The 22,489-nt window shown below is 40.9% G+C and overlaps 1 protein-coding gene across 1 annotated transcript in view; it reads right to left on the minus strand.

Annotated features, from left to right (window-relative positions):
• The window catches only part of POLR3B (RNA polymerase III subunit B), a 115,933-nt gene that overhangs the window by 23,108 nt on the left and 70,336 nt on the right, over positions 1 to 22,489 (minus strand). Inside the window, exons 20-23 of the mRNA XM_040234807.1 lie at positions 17,378 to 17,587; positions 14,661 to 14,819; positions 13,926 to 14,043; positions 12,254 to 12,396 (exon numbers count right to left, since the gene is read on the minus strand). Coding sequence (XP_040090741.1) covers positions 12,254 to 12,396; positions 13,926 to 14,043; positions 14,661 to 14,819; positions 17,378 to 17,587 — 630 coding nt within the window. The remainder of the gene's footprint in view (positions 1 to 12,253; positions 12,397 to 13,925; positions 14,044 to 14,660; positions 14,820 to 17,377; positions 17,588 to 22,489) is intronic.

The raw sequence follows: 22,489 nt of genomic DNA on the forward strand, positions 1-22,489 counted from the left end.
ATGCTCTAAATGGAGGGGGTGAGAGAGGTGGGCATAAAGATGACCTATGTCAAAGCAATCTTTACAATTTCTCATAGAGAACGCACTTGTGTCAGCTTGCAGGAGACACTACCAAAAATAAAAATAAAAATACTTCCAAAAAAATTCTACATTTCAAGAATAAAAGCTTAGTTCAACTAATAGTTCTCTTACGCTGGTGTGCATCTAGACCAATACAGAAGGAAATCACTGAAGGAGACACCACATGACACACGTAAGAAATGCCCTGAAAGCTCACAACACTATGAAAGTTTGGTCGGCTCATTTCATGACAGCCGCAACAGCATAATGGACACTGTGGACTAGTCTCCATTCCCTTCACAGGTTATTCTCTCAGGCCTTGTCCAGCTCCTCTCTGGGCCCCACGCTGAGGGCTGCGTAGCTTGCAAGGCTCCACACAGATGCCACCAGCTGTGCCCACTGCACATGAATATTCAAGTCAGCTCCCTCCAGCCCTCTCCAGGTCACCACCCTCAAGGGCCCTCCTGGCTCTAACCACCACATCGAGCCAGACAAACCAGGAGAGTGAACAAAGTGGAGGGACAAAGAGAGTGGACAAAGCAAATTAAAAATCTTCTTTGTCTTCTACATACTAACTCTTGACAGATTTGGAAATTTTAACCAAACACTGTCTCTGGCCAGGCTACTGGGCCAGTGAGTTTTACAATGAGTTGACTTTAAAAAGACAGGAATACCTGGTAACATAGCTCTGTATCAGAAGTATATCTTAAAGTGGAGGATTGTCAGGCATTTCGGGAATGAGGTATGTGAGGATAGCATTCCCTTTGGACTGGTGGCACAGGAGTGCTATGTAAAGCTGCTTATCCAGGAAGAAAGGGAATTTTCCATCTCCTCAAGGAAATACTAGAATTAATATTTAAATAGGTAATATTAAATATAATATTAAGAAAAATTAGAATTCTGTCTCAGGAAAAGGCTGCATCTTCTTCAAGGGAAAATTCCAGGGAATATAGCAACCTCGGCTTCCCAGGTGTGGTGGTGGTGGTGGTGGTGGTGTAGTTGCTCAGTTGTGTCAGACTCTGTGACCTCACAGACTGTAGATGACCAGGCTCTTCTCTCTGTGGGATTTCCCAGGCAAGAATAATGGAGTGGGTTGCCATTTCCTTCTCCAGGGGATCTTCCTGTCCCGGGGATCAAACTCACAGCTCCTGCACTGCAGGCAAATTCTTTACCACTGTGCCACCTGGGAAGCTGAGGCTTCCCTCGGAGCTCAGTAGGTAAAATACTGGACACACACACACACACACACACACACACGGCAGCCTTGGGGACAGAGTGGTAATGGGATATCAAGAGAGGACACCTTACTTGGCACAGAATGGGCAATGCACTTGGAATCAGAAATCTGGATCCAAACTGACTCTGCCAGCACTAAGCTGTAGGAGGCAAGCCACTCACGACTCTGACCCTCAATTTCCTGATCTGTATGCTGCTGCTGCTGCTGCTGTTATTGCTAAGCCGCATCAGTCATGTCCGATTCTGTGTGACCCCATGGACGGCAGCCCACCAGGCTCCTCCGTCCATGGGGTTTTCCAGGCAAGAGTACTGGAGTGGTGTGCCATTGCCTTCTCTGAACTCAACTCCTGCCCCGGCCTAACTCCAAAAAACTGTTCCTTCCTGGTCCTCCCCTTCTTGATAGACCGCCTTGCCAGTGGCTCAGGCCACAGACCTCACCCTCAGTTCTGGTCTTTTCCTTCTCCAGCACCTCAGCCATCAGCAAGCCCTGCTGGCTCTAATTCCAGAGCACACCCAGAATGCACCACTTCTCTCCTGTTCTCCACTACTGCCCTTGTCCAAGTCACCGTCCTCTCCTGCCTGGACCACTGCCACCACCTTTGGGCTTCTCTGCCTGCTCCCCTCCAGTCTACTCTCCATGGGGAACCCAGGGTGATTTCTTAAAACGGTAATTCCATCTTGTCACTCCTTTGCTTACAGTCGCTACCCAACAGGCCTGCTTGTTCCCAGTATATTTAGAATGAAACCCAAATCCCTTTCTTTTGGCCACATGACCCTGTACGCTGTGCCCCATCCTTTTTCTCTCACTATCTCAAACCGTGTTCCTGCTCAGACACATGTCTGGCCAGACTGGCCTTGTGTGTCTTCTCTGATTGTACCAAGCTCACTCATGCCTCAGGGCTGGTGAACTTAAACTCTCCCAGACCCTTGCGTCCCTGGCTTCTTTTCATCCTCCAGGTCTCAGTTCAAGTCCACTTCCTCCAAGAGGCCGACCTTGACCATCATCCACAGGGCAGCCCCCTCTTCCTGAAAACCAGTCACTTCTGCATTAGTCTTCCTGTGTCGCACTGATCACTACCTTAAATTATTCTCTTTGTATTTTTGTTTACTTTTTTTCTGTTTTCTTCCCCAAGAAAACATACTCCCCAGGAAATTAGAGACTGTCAGTATTTACCACTGTTATTTCTAATATTGAGAACAGTTGGTACATACTGAGAGCTTGAGAAATGGATCGATTAATAATATAAGCACTTGAGATAATCCTGCATTATATCAAGTTCAATGAGACACAAAGTTGCTTTGTGATCCGTGCCATCCTTTACCAGGCTTAAAACCGGTCACTATGGCCTCCCGCCTCTTCTTGGCTCTATTCCTGCAGGTCAACAGGTTTTCACTCTTTACTGCTGCTCCCCAAACAAAACCTTCATCACAGCCCTCCAAGTCCAAACCCCACCTAGCCTGTCTCCCTTTCCCAGCCTGCGACAGCAGACCTTCCAGCGGTCACCTCTACTGACTGTGGCCGTGGACCAGGCACTGCCTGCTTCACACACATCATTCTGTTTAATCCCGGTAACAACTCCTAGGAAACCGTCTCCATTTCAAAGGGATAAAACTGGTCACTCGGCGCTCAGGACCTTTATCTCTCTGCTATACTTTTTCTCAACCTGAAGGCTTTCTTTAAATGCTGAACAGAGGTAACCTCGAAGAAAAGGGGAAAGTGTGCATTCAGTAAGCCCACAGGGCAGGGCAGGGGTACTGGGTGTACATTACAGGAAAGTGCACTCAGGTTCCATATAAGAGAACCGTAGCCTCAGAAAGCTGCAAGGGGCTCCCTTCACAGGTCACAGGCAAAGAGGAACAGCATCTGTGAAAAATACTCTAAGAAATTCTTATACTAGGGAAGATGGATTTGGACCAGACTTCTTAAAAGTATTTTCAAATGCTGAGTTTTATCCCTATCTACAACAAACTTACAACTTCTCTATCAGGAATGGTCTTCACCATTTAGTTTAGTATGAACTGTGTGCAATCCATTGTATTCATCTTTTTGCCAACTATTCATCTTTTTGCCAACTACTCAGGGACACTAGCCAAGGGCTGAGTTTCCTTGCTACCTCCCAAACAGCCAACAGGATTTTGAGCCCACAGCAGGGATTTAAATATGACCAAATAGATTTCTGTGGGCTGTCAAGGCAGATTTTTATTGAAGCTCAGGCTGCATCTCCGGGTGGGTGTGTGCATTTAGCTGTCTTGGTTGAAAAGCTTTAGCGGGCTTCTGTGTCAGTTAGGGCTGGGGAGCTATGAGTCTAGGGTGATGAAAACCCTGGTACCAATCTGCATAAAAATGGGACTTTTCATTTCTGATATTTACTGGGACAAATAAGTTACATTAATTTGGGGAGGGAAGATTTTGGCTTGTTATATCTGTATGTTTGTGATACTTTATTTAATAAACTATTCCACAGACACATTGAACAGATACTGTATAATATGTAAAGTGCTGTGCGGGCTGCTGGGTGGGGGTAGTTAAATAAACTAGTAGGGCATGTTTTCCATCCTCGGTAAATCTAAAATATACTTAAGTTAGCCCAACAAAGTGTTCTGATCTTTTTTTTTTGTGTGTGTGTGTGTTCTGATCTTTAACAATATATACAAGTGGTTTAACAAAACCATGACTATTTTTGAATCTTTATGATTTTACTATAAATGAAAAAAAACCTGAAAAAATAGGTTTGTGCCATTGTCCTGTCTCTGGTTTCAGAAGGGTGACATTCACAGAAAGGATAAAAATGGCAGACTTTAGCTGTAATAATGATCCAGGAAAAAGATATGCTATTCTCAGATAAGAGTTGCCAAACTGTGATGAATACCTTTCTGATAATCATTAGCATTTATGTCATAATTCTGACTATATGAACTTTAAACCTTTTTTAAGTTAGTTTTCAATCTCAGAAATGCTTACAACAGCCAACAAAAACAGGCACCCTGGAAGCAAGGCTCTGATTAGCAGATAAAAGGTGTTCTAAAAACTCTTCTCACCTTTTACTAAAATAACTTTAATTTCAGTTCTATATGCTGCAGTGAAAAAAACTCACACACTTAGCATTCTTGTGTTGAACATTCTTGAATAATAGATACGTGGATTTCCAGGAAACAGGGAAGAAGAAACATGTCTGTCTCTACTCCTTCTCTGAACCTCACTAACAAGAGAGTTGACAAAATTAAGGTATAAGCCTATAAGGAAAAAGAATGGGCAAGAAAGAACTATACAGTTTTGAAAGCTGATGAATAGAGGAAAGAACAGTAAGTGGTTTAAGAGAAGGAGAAAATTACACCTGGAAAAGGTTTTCATTCCAATCCCAAAGAAAGGCAATGCCAAAGAATGCTCAAACTACTGCACAATTGCACTCATCTCACACGCTAGCAAAGTAATGCTCAAAATTCTCCAAGCCAGGCTTCAACAGTATGTGAACTGTGAACTTCCAGATGTTCAAGCTGGGTTCAGAAAAGGCAGAGGAACCAGAGATCAAATTGCCAAAATCTGTTGGATCATAGAAAAAGCAAGAGGGTTCCAAATACACATTTACTTCTGTTTTATTGACTATGCCAAAGCCTTCAACTGTGTGGATCACAACAAACTGTGGAAAATTCTTAAAGAGATGGGAATACCAGACCATCTTACCTGCCTCCTGAAAAATCTATATACAAGTCAAGAAACAACAATTAGAACCGGACATGGAACAAGGGACTGGTTCCAAATTGGGAAAGGAGTCCATCAAGGCTGTATATTGTCACCCTGCTTATTTAACTTCTTGCAAAGTACATCACGCAAAATGCCAGGCTGGGTGAAGCACAAGCTGCAATTAAGATTGCCAGGAGAAATATCAATAACCTCAGATATACAGATGATACCACCCTTATGGCAGAAAGTGAAGAGGAACTGAAGAGCCTCTTGATGAAAGTGAAAGAGGAGAGTGAAAAAGCTGGCTTAAAATTCAACATTACAAAAACTAAGATCATGGCATCTGGTCCCACCACTTCATAGCAAATAGATGGGGAAACAATGAGAGACTTTATTTTGGGGAGCTCCAAAATCACTGCTCATGGTGACTGCAGCCATGAAATTAAAAACACTTACTCCTTGGAAGAAAAGTTATGACAAACCTAGACAGCATATTAAAAAGCAGAGACATTACTTTGCCGACAAAGGTCTGTCTAGTCAAAGCTATGGTTTTTTCCAGTAGTCACATATAGATGTGAGAGTTGGACCTTAAAGAAAGTTGAACACTGAAGAATTGATGCTTTTGAACTGTGGTGTTGGTACTCTTGAGAGTCCCTTTGACTGCAAGGAGATCCCACCAGTCCATCCTAAAGGAAATCAGTCCTGAATATTCATTGGAAGAACTGGTGTTGAAGCTGAAACTCCAATACTTTGGCCACCTGATGCGAAGAGTTGACTCATTGGAAAAGAGCCTGATGCTGGGAAAGATTGAAGGTGGGAGGAGAAGAGGATGATAAAGGACTAGATGGTTGGATAGCATCACTGACTTGATGGACATGAGTTTGAGCAAATTCTGGGAGTTGGTGATGGACAGGCCTGGCATGCTGTAGTCCATGGGGTTGCAAAGAGTTGGACACAACTGAGTGACTGACCTGAACTGAACCTGCACGGAGGCACAAGGGAGGGAACTGACTCAGACCTCTCCACCACTTCCGGGAAGGCTCAAAGTGCTGTGAAAACAGGGTGAGCGGTGGGGCTGAGGGCAGTAGTACTGACTCATAGGTTCCCTGTCCACCAGCAGTCCCAGCAGGCTCTGTATTTAAAATGTGTTTCACTCTTTGCAACCCCATGGATTGTACCTGCCAGGCTCCTCTGTCCACGGAATTCTCCAGGCAAGAATACTGGAATGGGTTGCCATTTCCTCCTCCAGGGGATCTTCCTGACCCAGGGATCTAACCTGGGTCTCCCATATTGCAGGCAGATTCTTTACTGTCTGAGCCACCAGCAAAGCACACCACTTCCCCCACTCACCACCAACTCTGACCTGGGCTGTTACAACTGCCTTTGAACTGGAATCAGGGCTCCCTCACTGGCCCCATACAGTCTGTTTTCATGGGGGCCAAAGTAAGTCCCATCGTATTTCTCGTTTGCTCAGACCCCTCCAGTGGCATCTCTCTACTTCAGGGTAAAGCTGAAGTTCACGGAGCGACCAGTGAGGCCTCACCTCTGACTGCCTCTGCTCCAGCCGCACTGGCTCCTGGCTGGGCCTCCAGCACACCAGGCTGAGCGCAGCCTCAGACCTCCCATTTCCCTCCATCACTTGAGCTCCCTTCCTTCTCTCAGGACTTTACTCAGTCATCCTCTCAGCAAGGTACTGCTCCTCAACCACTTTACTTACAATGTCACGAATAATCACTCCCCCTTGACCTGCTTCCTGTTTTGCTCTCCTATCTCTTAGTTTTTTTCATCTCAGCACTTAGCATTATCTCTCTTGCCCACAGGAATGCAAGCTCCACACGGGCTGGGATCTTGTCTGTTCTGTTCACTGCATATCAGCAGGACCTAGAAAAGTACTGAACACTCAGGAGATACATAACTAAGTCTTTGTAGAAATATATGTCTGTATAAGAAATCATCAGAACCTCAGTTTTTATTCTCTACCCTATACAGCCAAGAAACTACCTTCTATCCCCAAAGACTTACCCAAGAAAATGAATCAGAATGACCCATGACCCGGTGTGGGGTGATGACACAGCAGAGGGTGGGGTGAGGATACAGAGGAATGAAGTGAAAGTCTGTGTACTGGGCTCACAGCCTGCTGCCCCCGTCTGGCTTCCAAAAGGTCAGCTGACAGATAAACCTTAAGTACTGATCCTACCCTCATTTCCAACTGCAACCTGAAATTGAACCGAAGGGCACTCGCAAGAAATATGATTCACTGCTTGATCACCTACAATGACTTCCACCAGTCAACGGGTTCTATCCCTGGGACACAGACCTGCTAACCATTCTTTCACTGCACATTAAAGGAAAGCTTCCAGCAACAACAACCAGACTCTAAAACACACACGAGGAAAAGAATGCTCTCAAGAAACAGAGATTATATTAGAAACAGAAAAAAACAACAAAAAAAAAGAAAACAAAACCAAAAAAGTAAAGCTAAAAACTAAAAGAAAATTTAAAATATATAAATACATACCTGTTGTTATAAAATGGAAGAGTACAAATTAAATTTAAAATTATAATTGGAAATCAAAAATATAAATAGGTTAAAAAGGATCTTGAAAATAAAACTGATCCAATCTCTTAGAAAGAAAAATAAGAGAAAAGAATGGAGAGCAGGGAGAGAAAAGATAACAAAGCTAGAGCATCAGTCTGGAAGAAATCTAACTAACAGGAAAACCAGAAAGGGCATAGGGAAAATGATGAAAAGGAAGTTACCAACAACAAATATATGAAAATGTCCAAGAATTGAAGGAACTCGAACTTCCAGAATAAGAGGGTGTCTGATCAAGGACAAGAAATGAAAAAAGTGTCTATGGAATTTCAGAATTCAAGAAAAGAAAACAGTAAAAGCTTCCAGGGGTGGGGAAATAGGGAAGGATGGAAGGAGGAAAAGAGAGAGAAACAGCACACAGACAAAGATCTGAAGAATGATGCTGCAGTTCATGTAAGTGAGATGGAATCTGGACAATAATGTAGCGATGGGATCAAAACCCTTAGGGAGGGCAATTTTAAAATCTAGAATTCTTTACTCCACCGAAGTATATTTCAAGTGTGAGGACAGAATATGTTCAGACATACACGAGCTCAAAAAATGTACTTTACATGCGCACTTTCTCAGCAAGTTAATAGATGGACTATCCCACTACAAGGGTGGGAGGTGGGATAGAGAGAGAAGTGACAGGGGAGAGCCAAGAAACAAGGGCTCAAAGGAGGCTGTCATAAGTGATTACCATTCAGCAGGCTTACAGTGCAGTGCATGGGCTGGGTCCCCCCTAAAATTCATATTACTGATGTTGAATTTCTGGTCTCTAGAACTGAGAGACAATAACTTCTCTTGTTTAGGTCACCTAAGTCTGTTGCATTTTGTTTTAGCAGTCCAAGCAAACTAATACAGAGTGCTTCCCAACCTTTCTAAAAAACAAGTCTAGGGCATGCAAGATGAGCTGTAATGGCCTTGGCTTCCCCAGGCTCTGCCCGGCACTCCTGAGAGTTCCAAGGATTAACCTCTCAGTTTACCTATTACAATTCTTAACACTTGACTGGGAAGGTCCAGCTCAGAGAAGAACCACTATGGCTTGGAGGAGGAGGAGTGGGGACACTATAAAAGAAACCATCTGGGGAAAAAATGGTTCTAACAGACTACCGATCATGTGGAAAACTGAGCCCATGCTGAGAGGCTGTTGATGGTACAGAATGGTAATAAAAATAAGGAAAATTAAGCAAAATTCTTAAATGAGATACCGATTAACTTCTGAAAAAATAAAGTTATATAACCAAGGAAATGTACTCAACAATCACTTGGTTTGGAAGCGAATAATATTTATGGCCCAGATAATGCAACATAAATAATTAAGTAACTTAAAATTATGATAAATCTACGCAGGGAATGGAAGTTGGGAATAGGAAACAGAGGTAGCCAAGTGTAGGTCCTCCTACCAATCACAAGGTGAGATCAGCAGGCAACATCTGCTGGTGAATCCATCTGCAAACGGATGAATGAACACAGAGCTGCTTAAGAATATTATTTAGAAATACTAAGATAAATGAGGTGAAACTGCTTCAGGAAACAGAAGAAGAAAGGAAAGGAAAGGAAAACTATGTTTTTTAGTACAAGGTACTCTGGCAACCCACTCCAGTGTCCTTGCCTGGAGAATCCCAGGGACGGGGGAGCCTGGTGGGCTGCCGTCTATGGGGTCGCACAGAGTTGGACCTGAAGCGACTTAGCAGAAGCAGCGCTCTTTTTTGGTACTATTTGATCTTTTTAAGCCATGTGCATTTATTATTTAATAAAATTATACTTAAATAAAAATTATGTTAATGGTCCTTATACTCTGATAAAGCTTACATTATCTTTTTTGTTTGCTGTTCCCCCCCAATCTTTTCAATAAATCTAATGAAGCTGTAAGAGAAGAGACTATCAAGGGAATCTAGGCTAATCAGAAGGTTTTACCCTTGGATTAAACGCCATCTGGAAAAAGAAAACTAGCAAGATAAACTCCTCACTACAAGTGAAAGGTCATCTAGACCCAGGAGGACTTCTTTCAGTTTCGTATAGAGATATTCTAGTCAAAGCTCCCTAAGACTGAAGAGATCTCTAAACTCTGCTACGTTTCAGATCACTGCAAGTTGGAAACCACTTCGTCAATGAACACTATCTGTATTTTATTAATAGTCTGAAAAAATGCGAGAGCACAGACTTGATGACATTTTACCTCGAGGTCTGTATTCACAGGACCTTACTAATCAAGCATGGTTTTCATTCAAAAGTACTGCTTTGTTTCTACTGTAACATACACACACTCATATACAATGTACAGATTAAAATCTGGGTGAAAATCAATCCATCAAGAGTGGGGAATCTGTTTCTTTTCATATTCCCCATACCTTCAATTCATTCATATATTCAACTGTGATCAATTACCTACTAAATATCTACTCTGAGAAAAGCTCTTATGAGAATCTAATGACATGGTCCCTGTCCTCAAGCTTAGTGGAATGCGAACACAGTGGATAATTACTGAAATGTACACTAGCCTTCAACTCTTTACACAGTAACTCTGATGGAACAAAGCACAAGGATTTGGGCTTCAAGTGTGCAAACTGATTCAGAATAGAGATGTCCTCTTATGGTGTGCATGCCTGTAAAACTTTTAGTGCCAACATTTTATAAGAGGAGTATCAAGCTTTGCTCTTGCCCAGGAAATAGGTCAAGTAAAACAGACGCTGTTAATGAGGCTATGGTTACCCCACAGAAAGACTTAGGAGTGCATCTCAGAAAGTGTCAAGACCAACAGAGAAGGAGAAACAACCTCAATACAGAGAATCTGACTTTCACTGGTAAGTAGTAGGAAATAATAGAACCTCAAGATAGGTTTTAAACTCAAAAGTTAAGACTTAGCATCTTAGGGAACTGTATGAAGTAGAGGTATCAAATTCACAGTTACAGATGGAACCAATTCTGTTTCATAAAATATTGATAGGCTGAAATAATCTTCTGTCTATTAACTGAACTAAAAAATGCTTCCGATGAAATAGTTAGTACCTTAGTCTGAAACAGTTCCACTGATGGAATGACAACTAAGGCTAGATTCATTTGACCAAACACACTACAATATTTGATATACTTGCCTGGCGAAGCAATAGTCAGAATCATCGAGAATTTAATGTATAATTATCTTCAAACCAGTCAATTAAAAACAAGAAGATGGGATGGGGTAGGAGATGGGAAGGGAGTTCAGGAGAGAGGGAAAAAAAACAAACGACAAAAACAGGAAGATACCACACCAGCAATTTATAAGCACAAGTGAGATTCAAAGTTGAAGAGTGAATGAATAATAGCCAGTATTAATAATCACAGCTTTCACTTCTCGAGCACTTACTATGTGTCAGGCACAATCCTAACTGCTTAATGGTCAGGATAGCAAACAGGTTAGTTACAGAGCATGGACTCTGGAGCTAGGCTGCTAGGGCTTAAAAACCAACTCTGCCACCAACTGGGGACGTGGGTAACCTACTAACCTCTCTGTGCCTTGACTTCCTCACCTATAAAGTGCAGATTGACCTACCTCCTGGGACTGTGGAAGAAACAAATGAGCAATGTGCCAGGCACACTGAGTGCTACCCAAGTGTTAGCTGCTGTAGTTCTGAATACTAGTGCATGGCAGCCAGAGCTAAAATTCAAACACCAGGACAAACTTAAACTCTATATATTGACTAAAAGAGACTCTACTGATAAGTTAATCAGTAGTGACACAGGACCACATGTTCCTTGAAGATAAAACAAAACAAAACCAACAATGAATGAAAACCCAGCACTGACCATCAACAGAAATAGGCTTGCCAATGGGATCTGATGGAGAAGGAGCATCTAGGAGAAGCGTCACTTTGAGGCAGACAAAGCACTGCACTGGAGGCGGCGAAGACCACGGTTCTAACACCAGCTCAGCAACAAGCTGGGTGCCTGTGACCGGCTGCTTACCGAGCGGGGTCTAAGAGCAGGGTCTTTCTCTTGTGTTAAACAAAGGGGCAGGTGACTCTGAGGTGCTGACATCCTGATTCTATGATCCAATAGAACATACAGCATTTTAAATACACACCTTTTGTAAAAAATAGGTATTACTATTTATTTCTGAACAGCCACTTGTACTTTAGTAGGTACCTCATCTAGAACTTATTTATAATTTTTGGCTGAGCAGCTGCAGAATGAAATACATAGTATAGAGAAGCAACACTATGGTACACTGCTACTGCTGCTGCTGCTGCTGCTGCTGCTGCTAAGTCGCTTCAGTCATGTCCAACTCTGTGCGACCCCATAGATGGCAGCCCACCAGGCTTCCCCATCCCTGGGATTCACCAGGCAAGAACACTGGAGTGAGTTGCCATTTCCTTCTCCAATGCATGAAAGTGAAAAGTGAAAGTGAAGTTGCTCAGTCATGTCCAACTCTTCGCGACCCCATGGACTGCAGCCTACCGGGCTCCTCCGTCCATGGGATTTTCCAGGCAAGAGTACTGGAGTGGGGTGCCATCGCCTTCTCCATCGTATACTGTTAGAGGCTATTAAAATATAAACAGGTTAATCTGGGAAATAAAACAAGAATACTTTTGATAACATGGTAATACTTTTTCTAACATACTGAATTTTTCTAACGGAGGATTATAAAGTAGTTCTTATATAATTTGGTTAATAAATACTACAGTTTTATAAAAAAGCTGAGAAATGATACAACTTACCTTTTTGCCCATGACGACTGCTGAATTTGTCTCCAATCTCTGGACGCCTTGTCTGTCTCAGCAGCATTTTGATCAGAAAAGCATCTTCGGCATTTGAAGATATCATCACTTTTTCAATATACGAGTCTGTTGCCCCTTTGTAGCTAATATTAAGAGAGAGTCACTATAGCAGAGTTTTCAAGCTGCCCTGGGTGAACCTATTCTTCCAGGCATATTTCATGTAATACCTACCACAGAATATTCTGACATTCCCATTTCAGGTTCTGAAAAATGACTTTTCTCTTTCAAGAATAAATTAAAATGTGACAATTTCCCTTGGACAGTCCTAGTTTAAAGTGGTTAAACATTTATTACGAGGCAGGCACAATACAATTTAATCATTACCATACATGGTATTCACATACTGTTATTTCTTTATAGGAAATAAGAACTGAGGAAAACTTAGGAAGGTTAAGAACTTGCCCAGGACACATGACTCATACAAAGCAGACCTGAGATTTAAGCTGAAGCCCGTTACTCAACTCCAGATTTTTAAATGTTACTTTAATCTACTCAGCTTTTCCATTGGGAACTTTTCACACACTTCACATCATCTGTCTTTCATTCAACAAACATTATTCAGAGTCTACTTGTGTCAGATCCTTACAGGCTCTGGACATACAACGATTCAGAAGACATAGTTGCTGCCCCAAAGAAACTCACAACCAATGAAGGAAGAGAGAAAGGGAGATACAAGGAAGTTTTCTGGTATGGCGAGAGGGGTAATGGGAAAGGCCTGAGGAGGTGACAGTCAGTCTCGCCAGTGGTCGGCGGTGGTGACAGTGGTGGCAGGGAGGGGCAAGCTATCAAGGACTGCTTCTTGGAGGAGGAGACCCTAGAGTGGAGACTTGACCAGACAGAAGGAAATTCCAGGCAGAGGGAGCAGCGTGAGTAAAAGCACAGAAGTCACACGGAATGTCTGGAGAATAAGAGACAATTTACTAGAAATATGGAGGCTGGTGTGCCAAAGGGTGAGGCTAGAGACATGTGCCAAGAGTCATGGATGGCCGTGTATTTATTATATTATCATTTCGTTCAGCCTTTATCATGCAGGCGACATTGTTATTAGGAGTTTTACTCAATCTACTCAAGTTTTATTCTATTTACTCAAGAGAGTAGCAGATGAGTAACTGAAAAGAAAAAATAAATCACTCTGGCAGTAACAGAGGGAGCCTGAGAAGTGTGGGGAGGTGCACGACTGGAGGCAGAGGAGCAGTTACCAGGAACGGTGAGTCCAGCAGGAGAAGTGGGCCAAACTCAGACAGCCACACCTGTCACTGGGAAGAGAGAGAACTTCTGAGGAGACAGAACTGTCAGCACTGACTGAACTAAGGCGTGCAGCAGGTCACGCAAAGGAGTCAGGTGTATGCCGTAGGCGACTGGCTGGATGGCAGCACTACTCACCGAGAAACGGACCCAGAGGAAGCATGTCTGAGGCTGGGGTAGGTGAGGGGAGAATGACGGTTTGGGTCTGGGTTTGGGGACCCCTTTGTCCAAGAGCAGGTATGGAGATGACACTGGGCAGAAGTCTCTCTGGCAGTCACCAGCCAAAGGAACTAACTTCTAATTTCCTCCACCCCTTCTTTTTAAAAATCTTTCAATGTAATATTTCCAAGGCATGACCAGGACATACGTGATGGGCACATCTTTGTACTGCGGCTGCTGGGGCACATTACTTCCTTCCAGGGGAATCTGAGTCACTGTGGGCATGGACTTGTTTACAAGCACTTGCTTGTTTTCTACTTTTTCACCTGAGAGAGAGAGAAGAGCATCAGACAAGTCACTATCATCCATGTGGAGGGCAAAGGTTATTGGAGCATAAAACCCCATGATTAGACCTGGTGCACGAAATTCAGATGTGGAGGTAACAAAAAGAGTCCACATGGGCGGAATCAGAGTTCAACGGGGCTTGTGTGAAATTCTGCAAGCCCATCTGAAAACACCACATAGATTAAGATCACAGCATATATAAAATTAAGAAGCTGCTTTAGGGGACCACATGAATGACAGAAAATCCATCCACTTTAAAATGTCTCCTAGGGTGTTAGAATTTTGGGCCGTGTCACAGTGAAATCAGCTAGTAATGAGTCCCCACCAACTTAAACGTGGACAATGAGAAAATATAAGTATTTCTTCGATTTTCCTGCTGTCCTCACCTTTGCTTTACACCTTTTTGCAGTAAGCACAGACACCAGCCACTACACTGCTGTCACTGCACTTGTTTTCCCTGCCATAGCACCTGACTGATACGGTTTTATAGGTTTTATTTTTTTTCTGCCCTGTATACCAAACATTCAGACATACTGCTGAATACTTTCCATAATTTAAAAGCATATACATTTAAAAAAAATGATTTTAAGGCTTTTACCTGGAGAACAAATACCATCTGCATCTAAAATCTCATGTCGCCAGATGGGTTTCCTTGTAGCAGCATCCAACATGGGCCCCATCACTTTATCAAAAGTCTGATTGGTGTATCGTTTCAAGGTGCATTTAGCATTTTTATATACAAGGCAACGCCCAAAACCTAAAATGAAACCAAAGTGGGTTCAGAACCACCAGCAATATGGAACTATGAAGTCACAGATTTGTGTTACTCAACAAGCCACCCCACTCTACCTCCCTTCCCCTCTGAAGTGTTTGTCACTCAGTTGTGTTCAACTCGGTGATCCCATCGACTGTAGCCCACCAGGCTCCTCTGTCCATGGAACTCACCAGGCAAGAATACTGGAGTGGGTTGCCATTCCCTTCTCCAGGGGATCTTCTTGACCCAGGGATCAAACCCAGGTCTCCTGTGTTGCAGGCAGATTCTTTACCATCTGAGCCACCTGGGAAGCCCATAGAAACACACCCCAAATTTGCTCTACATTTAGATCATGAGAGTAGCCAAGCCAAAGAGCAATCTGATGACTTGAAGAACTGGCTCAAGATCTCTACCATATAAACATATAAACACTGGAATCTCTACAATCATTTTCCAGCACAGAATATACCTTGTCAGGTTGGAGGAAGGTGAGAAAAACCTAAGAATATCACTGTGATTCTTTAAGAGTGCAGAGCCATAGCATGTGAAAATTGGAAAGGGCCTTAAAGATCACCTGGCTTAATTCCTCTATCTTACAGGTGCCACGAGTGAGGGGCAGAAAAATTAAGTGGCCAACGTCACTCAGCAACATGGTGGCTGAGCTGAGACAGAGCAAGTTCACTGATTAGCCCTCATTCTTCTCATATATCATTTTGTTGCAAAACGTTTGCTACTCTTCTCTGGAAAGTTTTCTTTTTGCTGATTTTAGCATTTAGAGGAAGTCTCAAACAAGCAAACAACATTAATTTTTCTCTAGAGAAAAGAGAGAATAAAAAGAAGCAATCAAATGATATTAATGGGAGAGACAGTTGACCTTTGCCTTGAAGATTAGAAATTACTTTGATTACATTTTTATATTACATTTATCTAGTGGAGGAGGGAAAAGTCCTGGGACCAATTAACAACTTAAACTTTACGAAAAGTAAGCAAAATGAATAGAAATAGCCTTTAGATGGAGCAAACTCAACCACTGAAATCCACAGAAGGATTTGTCAGTTGCTCAAAAGAGCTGCCTGTCCTTCCACACTAAGTAACATTTCCTAAGATGCTATGGCTAGATTTCTTTCTTCTTCCCTCTTTGGCCAAGCTGTTATTTTAAATGGGATTCTCCCTCTGATCTCCCCAGGATATACTGAGCCAAATGTCTCCAGATTAAATGCCAGCTATTACTGAAGAAATAAATGCAAGGCTGTAAAATCCTTTGCTTATGATTCTCCACCCAAAGCAGAACTCTTTCAAAAAATCTAAGAATTTGAGTTCAGGAAATTAATCGGGGAAGAGTGAATTTCTAAATAAAATCTCAGTGCTCTAATGTCATTTTTTAAATATGAAGGTGACCACAGGATGAAACAACACATTTCTACATCTGGACAGTAGATGAAGACATCTGTGTGTCTTTGATAACAGTCTTCGTTGTTATGGCTGCTGGTAAATTGTGTATGGCCATAATAAACTCGCCTCAGAGAGCAAGCTGTTTTGAAAACCTTACATGATCTTGAAATTTCATACAATGGCCATTAAGTGCAACATGCTGGAGTGCAGTGTGAATCTGAACTGCATGGAATCAGAAGCGTTTTCTTCTGAGTATAAATAGACATTTTATTTACAGGTGGGAGCTTAAAAGCAAGAGGACAGTAAACTCAGATCATTAAATTGTGTTGCAGAGTTTCTGACAGATATCACAAAGTCTTCAGATTTCCACATAAACGTTACCAGTTAATCAGAAAGGAAAACATCTAGCTTTAAAGCATGGCTGTTGTCATTTGGAGGAAAAAAAGCAGCATAAATTAGGTGCAGCCAACATTAACGCCAAAGACACATGTCTAGGGGTACTATCATGGCTGCCTAGCAACTGCAAAGAGTGAAGGGGAAGGCAGGGCGGGTCTGCCAGGGAGAAAGGAGAGGAATGGATGATGAAGACAGAGGTCACACCGCAGATCAGGTGATGGCTAACAAGCCCCCAGGTGGGGACCTGCAGAAGTAGGCCATCAAAAAACTGGGAAAGAAAAAGGTAAAATGATGAATCAGGGTTTGTGCATGTATACTTTGATCATTTTGCTAACAAAAAGGTATAGCATTATGGAGTTGAGATATATAATAAAAATAGTCTTTTACATACAACTATTGCTATTGCCCTTTCAACAGGCTTGTAATTAAATATACAACTTGATGGTTTTTTTTTTAATGGTATTTCATTTATTGTAATTCCTGCTAGGAAATAATCAAATTCTTACATTTCAATTTTTGTTTTCTGTTGAACTGTCTCAAGTCACCAATAAATTAAATAACAAAGAAAAAAAAGGTTCCTTAGTAACAATTATTAATACCTCTATATAATATTCATTTTAAAAATGTCAACACCATACATAACCACTTCCTGGCTGTATATTATAAAAATCAAATCACTTGAAACTGACGTCAGTGACTTTCACATTGATCATGCCTGTATCTGAATCTGCACAAAGGTACCTTTGGTGCTCGTGCTTTGAAAATTCACTTACCTCTGTCCAAGGAAGCCTTGTTTAAAACAAGAGCATCTTCGATATCATAGCCACTATAACTCATCACGGCAACTGTCGCGTTCTGTCCGGCTGGCAGTTTCTCAAATTCTATCAACTCAATCGTCTTTGTTTTAACCATGGGTTTTTGTGGATATGCTAGGAGATACATGAGAGTATCAATTCTGTTCCTCTGGTTGTATCCAATGGTACCTTCATTGGCATTGGAGAAAACAAAATGCAGCATTCTATTAGATCAAATAATTAAGCAGCAATGAATATAGAGAGAAACATTCACTTTAATAGTTAAAATGAAGAAAATCTTCAAATATTTAAAGAGCAATACCTCATATGAAGTGATTAATGACTTTCAAAAACAATTTTTCTCAGTTATGTCAAAAATCCTACAAAGAAGAAAAATCACACTCAAGGTATACTAATCTGAATAATTTCAACTTTTGGATTTATAAAATTGATCCCATTTGGAGAGCTTTTGTCTCTGCTGGTTAATCATAAATGTCAGTCAACAATTCTGCATTTGGTTCTACTATGTTCCAGGCATACTTACAGCTGCAATTAGAAAATACCCCACAGTGCTGATGGCAGAAAGCTTGGACAATAGGACAAATAAAGAAACCAACAATTCCAAATGTTCAACATGAAAAAATTTTAAAAAGGGAGGAAAAACTAACTATTCACTTATTAAGCAGTTAATAAACACCTACTTGGGGCCCAGTGCTGGAGATAAAATGGAGAAAGGCAGGGTCCTTTCCCCTAGAGAATCCAGGGCCCTGTCCAGTCAGGGATGGGCTTTTCTCTCCTTAGCAATCAGCCTGTCCACCTGATTGGACCTTGGAAGAGTATCACTGTCAACCGAAAGTGAAGCTAGAATGTTACCTACCCTTCTTTTTCCCCATTGGGTGCATTAAAGTTCAAAGATTCCACAAAAAGGCTTTCAGTCTCTGGGGCTTGTGAACACACAATTGCTCCTACTCAGAGACCTTAAAACCGGGAAACCCACGTTTGCCCTACTGTTGAGCTTGAGTGCAGGTTTCTGGACCTCTTTAACTTTTCCCAAGTATCTCTTCTTTGTCCTGAAGTGGCACATCTGCAATACCCACACACGTCCAAGGTGCTGACATGTCATTTAATGGAGTTAAGCTTTAATGTGAGCAGATATAAAACTCAATTATCTGTTTCCTTTCCCCTTTTCTCTTACTCACGTCATTAAATCAATGGTGATTTCAATTTAGAGATGAAAACAACCTATTCAGGCAGCAAAAATGATATAGTACTCCTTGATGGTTGGGCTTTAATGAAATCTGTAGGACACTAAAGAAACAAGTGCCTAGTACATTGCTAGGCTTATTACCAATGCTCAATAAATGTCAAGTAAATGAAATGGAAGAATTTCAATATATTCTTTATGAAGGTACATATTTGTGCTTAAATCTCTAGAAAATTTATCAAGATTCAGCTGAAAACCAATGGCTAAACTGAACTGCATGAAGTTTTTCTCAAGTTCACACTAAAAATCCCCAATTACTGTTATTTTAGTGCCAACTAATAGACTGGGCAGGATATCTGATAATAGATCACTTATGGCCTTAGAAATAAAATTGCTGCTGCTCAGACTACAGTAAAGTTCATGACAGTAAGTTCATCCTTTTACATGAAATCAATTCAAATTTATGTTGAGATTTCAGCTTCAACTGTATACTTTACCCGCTGGAGACAAGGGTTCAGGCAAAGTCCCACCAGGCTGCCAAACATGCCCTGAGACCTGAGCCGAGTGTTACCATGCAGCAGAGACGCAGAGCCAGCTGCACTTCTAAACCAGGGTGACAGAGATGGCATCCTGCTATAAAATTGTGCTACTCGGCCCAGAGCATAATTCTTGGGCATTGCAACCCACTATGAAATGGAGGAGCAGCTAAACGGTTTAGCAAAAGTTTGGGGCTTATGACCTCATCGGAAAATGTTCCTTAAAGACTTTTGAAAGAACTTGTAGGCCAATACATCTCTAGCAGCACTGGCGATGGGTGCATAGGTTAAAATATGATTTATAAACTATGACTTCTATGTTATAAAATTCTCAAATGCCACGACACCCCGTAATTTTTATACAAATTATGAATGACTGACTAGCTATTTTTATCAATAAGTAAGCTTTTTGGAGAAAATGTCATGTAGAAATTATAACATTAGCCCAGGGTGAGGCATATGCTCAAACTAGGACAGCTATTTAGTATTGTCAGCTTCCTTAAGAAGGGCACTGCATGTATATAATAACTAATAGAATATCTATAAGCTGAATTCTCCTTCTACTGGCGCATTCTGCTGTAAAAACAATCTCCAATGAATTTAGCTACTCACTACCCAGGACATAATCTTTTTTAAAAAGTCTTATTTCCTTGATCAAAACTTTCTTAAGGAGTCACAAATTGGCATAATATGGTATGTATATGTAGGTTAAAACAGTGAAAATGCTTTTTAAGACAAAAGGAAAAAAAGTAAGGATGAACACAACTTAGAAAAGGTATACTGAGAAAAATAAAGTATATATTTAATTAATTCTTCCTTCACCCAAGCTTTTTTTATTTAATTGTATATATTATGGAATTACAATAAATTTCACCCATTTAAAGTGTACAAGTTGATGAGTTCTGACAGATACATGAATCTGTGAAACCACTACCACAATTAAGATCCAGAACATTTCCAATACTTCCAGATGATCCTGTCCCTGGCCTCAGGCAACGAAGGATCTGTTTATCAGTACAGTTTCAATTTGCATTTTCTAGAATTTCATATATAAATGAAATCATATAGTAAGTGTACTCTTTGAGTTGCTTCTTTCATTTAGCACGATTCTGAGACGCATCCACATGTCTGTGTGTAACAGAATTCATTCTTTTTATTGCTGAGTACTATTCCCTCATAAGAATATACATTTTGTCTATCCATTCACCTGCTGATGGATATTTGAGATGTTTCCAGTTTGGGGCTACTGTGAATACAGTTGCTATGAACATTGATGCACACGTCTTTGTTACTCATTCCTCTTGGATAAACACACAGGAGTGGAGTTTCTGTGTTGTTTGCTGAGAGTACAGTTAACTTTATAGAATAATTTTAGCATTTTCCAAAGTGATTTTACTGTTTTACATTTTCACCAGCAATGTGTGAGCATTTTGGCTGCTCCACAAATGTCAAATCTTTTTTATCTGCGTCGTTCTAATGACTGTGCAGTCACATCTTATAGAAATTTACATTTACCTGATGACTAATAACGTTGAACATATTTTCATGAGCGTATTGGTTATTCCTATTACTCTTTGAGAAAAGTCTGAGTTTTCCCCTGGCCCCCATCTTCTAATTGAGTTGTCTTATCACCCAAGAGTTCTTTGTACGTATTCTGGACACAAATCCTCTATCAGATATACTGAAAATACTTCCGTCCATCCTGTGGCTTAATGCTGTCTTTCATATATATATATATATATATATTTTTTTTTTTATCACATCTAGCAGTATGCAGGATCTTCATTCCCAACCAGGGATTGAACCCATGCTCCCTGCAGTGGAAGTGCTAAGTCTTAACCATGGGACCACCAGGGAAGCCCCGTCTTTCATATTCTTAACAGCATCCTTCAAAGAGAAGAAATATAACTTGAGAAAATCCAATATGCTAAAATTTTCATTTTTTAATAGTTTGTCCTTTTTGTGTTCTAAGAACTCTTACATCATTTGAGGTCACAAAGATTTTTGCTTAAGTTTCTTTCTATAAGTTTTACAGTTTCAGCTCTTACATTTAGGGGTGTGATTCATTTTGTATTAACTTTTTGTATAGTATGAGGTAGGAGCTGACATTCATTTTTTTCTATATAGATACTCAGATATTTTATTTTGTTGAAAAGATTTTCCTTTCCTCTGAATTGCCCTGATATAGTCATCAAAAATCAATTGCTCATAAAAGTGTGGCTCTGTTTCTGGATTCTGTTCCACTGATCTACATGCCTACCCTTATGTCAACATCACGCTGTCTTCCTTACTATGGCTTTATGGTAAGTCTAAGTTCTGGCTTGTAAAGTCCTCCAACGTAGTTCTTCGTTTCAAAGATTGTTTTAAAAATCTGCATCTGATTTCTTAACAATTTTAATGTCCTCAGAGATTCATTTGCTGTTGAGACATAAAGTACCTACTAAGCTGGCACCTAGCTAGGCCCCAGAGATACAGTGATAAATAGCAGACGTAGCGCCTGTCCTCAAGGGAGCTTATAATTTACAGTCTACCTTCATCATGATCCATGGTGAACCAGAAAAGTGAGGAAAGAAGTTAGTTTCAGCTGAGAAAAATTTTAGTAAGTTTTACAAAGATCACTGTATAGAAGACATAAAGTAATCTCTTAAGAGTTACTCAACCAAACTGGAATTCAGTTTCCTTGTCAGAAACAAACAGGTATGTATTATATCTGACAGGACTATTATTATTAATATGTTAAATGAAGAAATGTACATAAATCAGTTATATTCAATGAGTGGCAATGTTCATTATGACTAATATTAACAATATTAGCAGTAAAAATACATACTCATCATCCTGCAAGACTGCTCATTCTACCTCCAACTCTAACCCTACATTTGGAACTGTTCCTCATTATAAACATTCTAGTCTCAGGAACTGTCACACAAGCTTACACTTACAATAGGTAAAATGAGTATGTCTTTTTTAACCAACAGAATTCTAAAAGAGAATTACCATGGGTAATTTGGTCAAGACATCTTTTCACTTTGTATCCCCAAATGGATTAAAAAAATTGTCTTAAAAAAAAAATTCAAACAGGAAATGTGAGAAGAAGAGATGTAGAATGAAACCACATTTTCTGAGTTTTATGTGTATATGATGTGTTTCTAGTATTTTGAAATCCTCCAGGGCATTTCTAGTACATCCCATCCTACTGTAAAGTGGGGGATACAAAAGAAGGAACTACCCACTTAGGAAAAGACTCAGACAAAAACCAAAACAGAAGCTGCGTTAACACCGAACTTTAAAAAAGTCCAAGCAGTTTGGAGCTGAAGGAGGAAGGGGCGGTGAGAAGCAGCGGGGGCTGGA

The sequence above is a fragment of the Oryx dammah genome, unplaced genomic scaffold, assembly GCF_014754425.2.
Source record: "Oryx dammah isolate SB20612 unplaced genomic scaffold, SCBI_Odam_1.1 HiC_scaffold_29, whole genome shotgun sequence".
Taxonomy (NCBI): Eukaryota; Metazoa; Chordata; class Mammalia; order Artiodactyla; family Bovidae; genus Oryx; species Oryx dammah.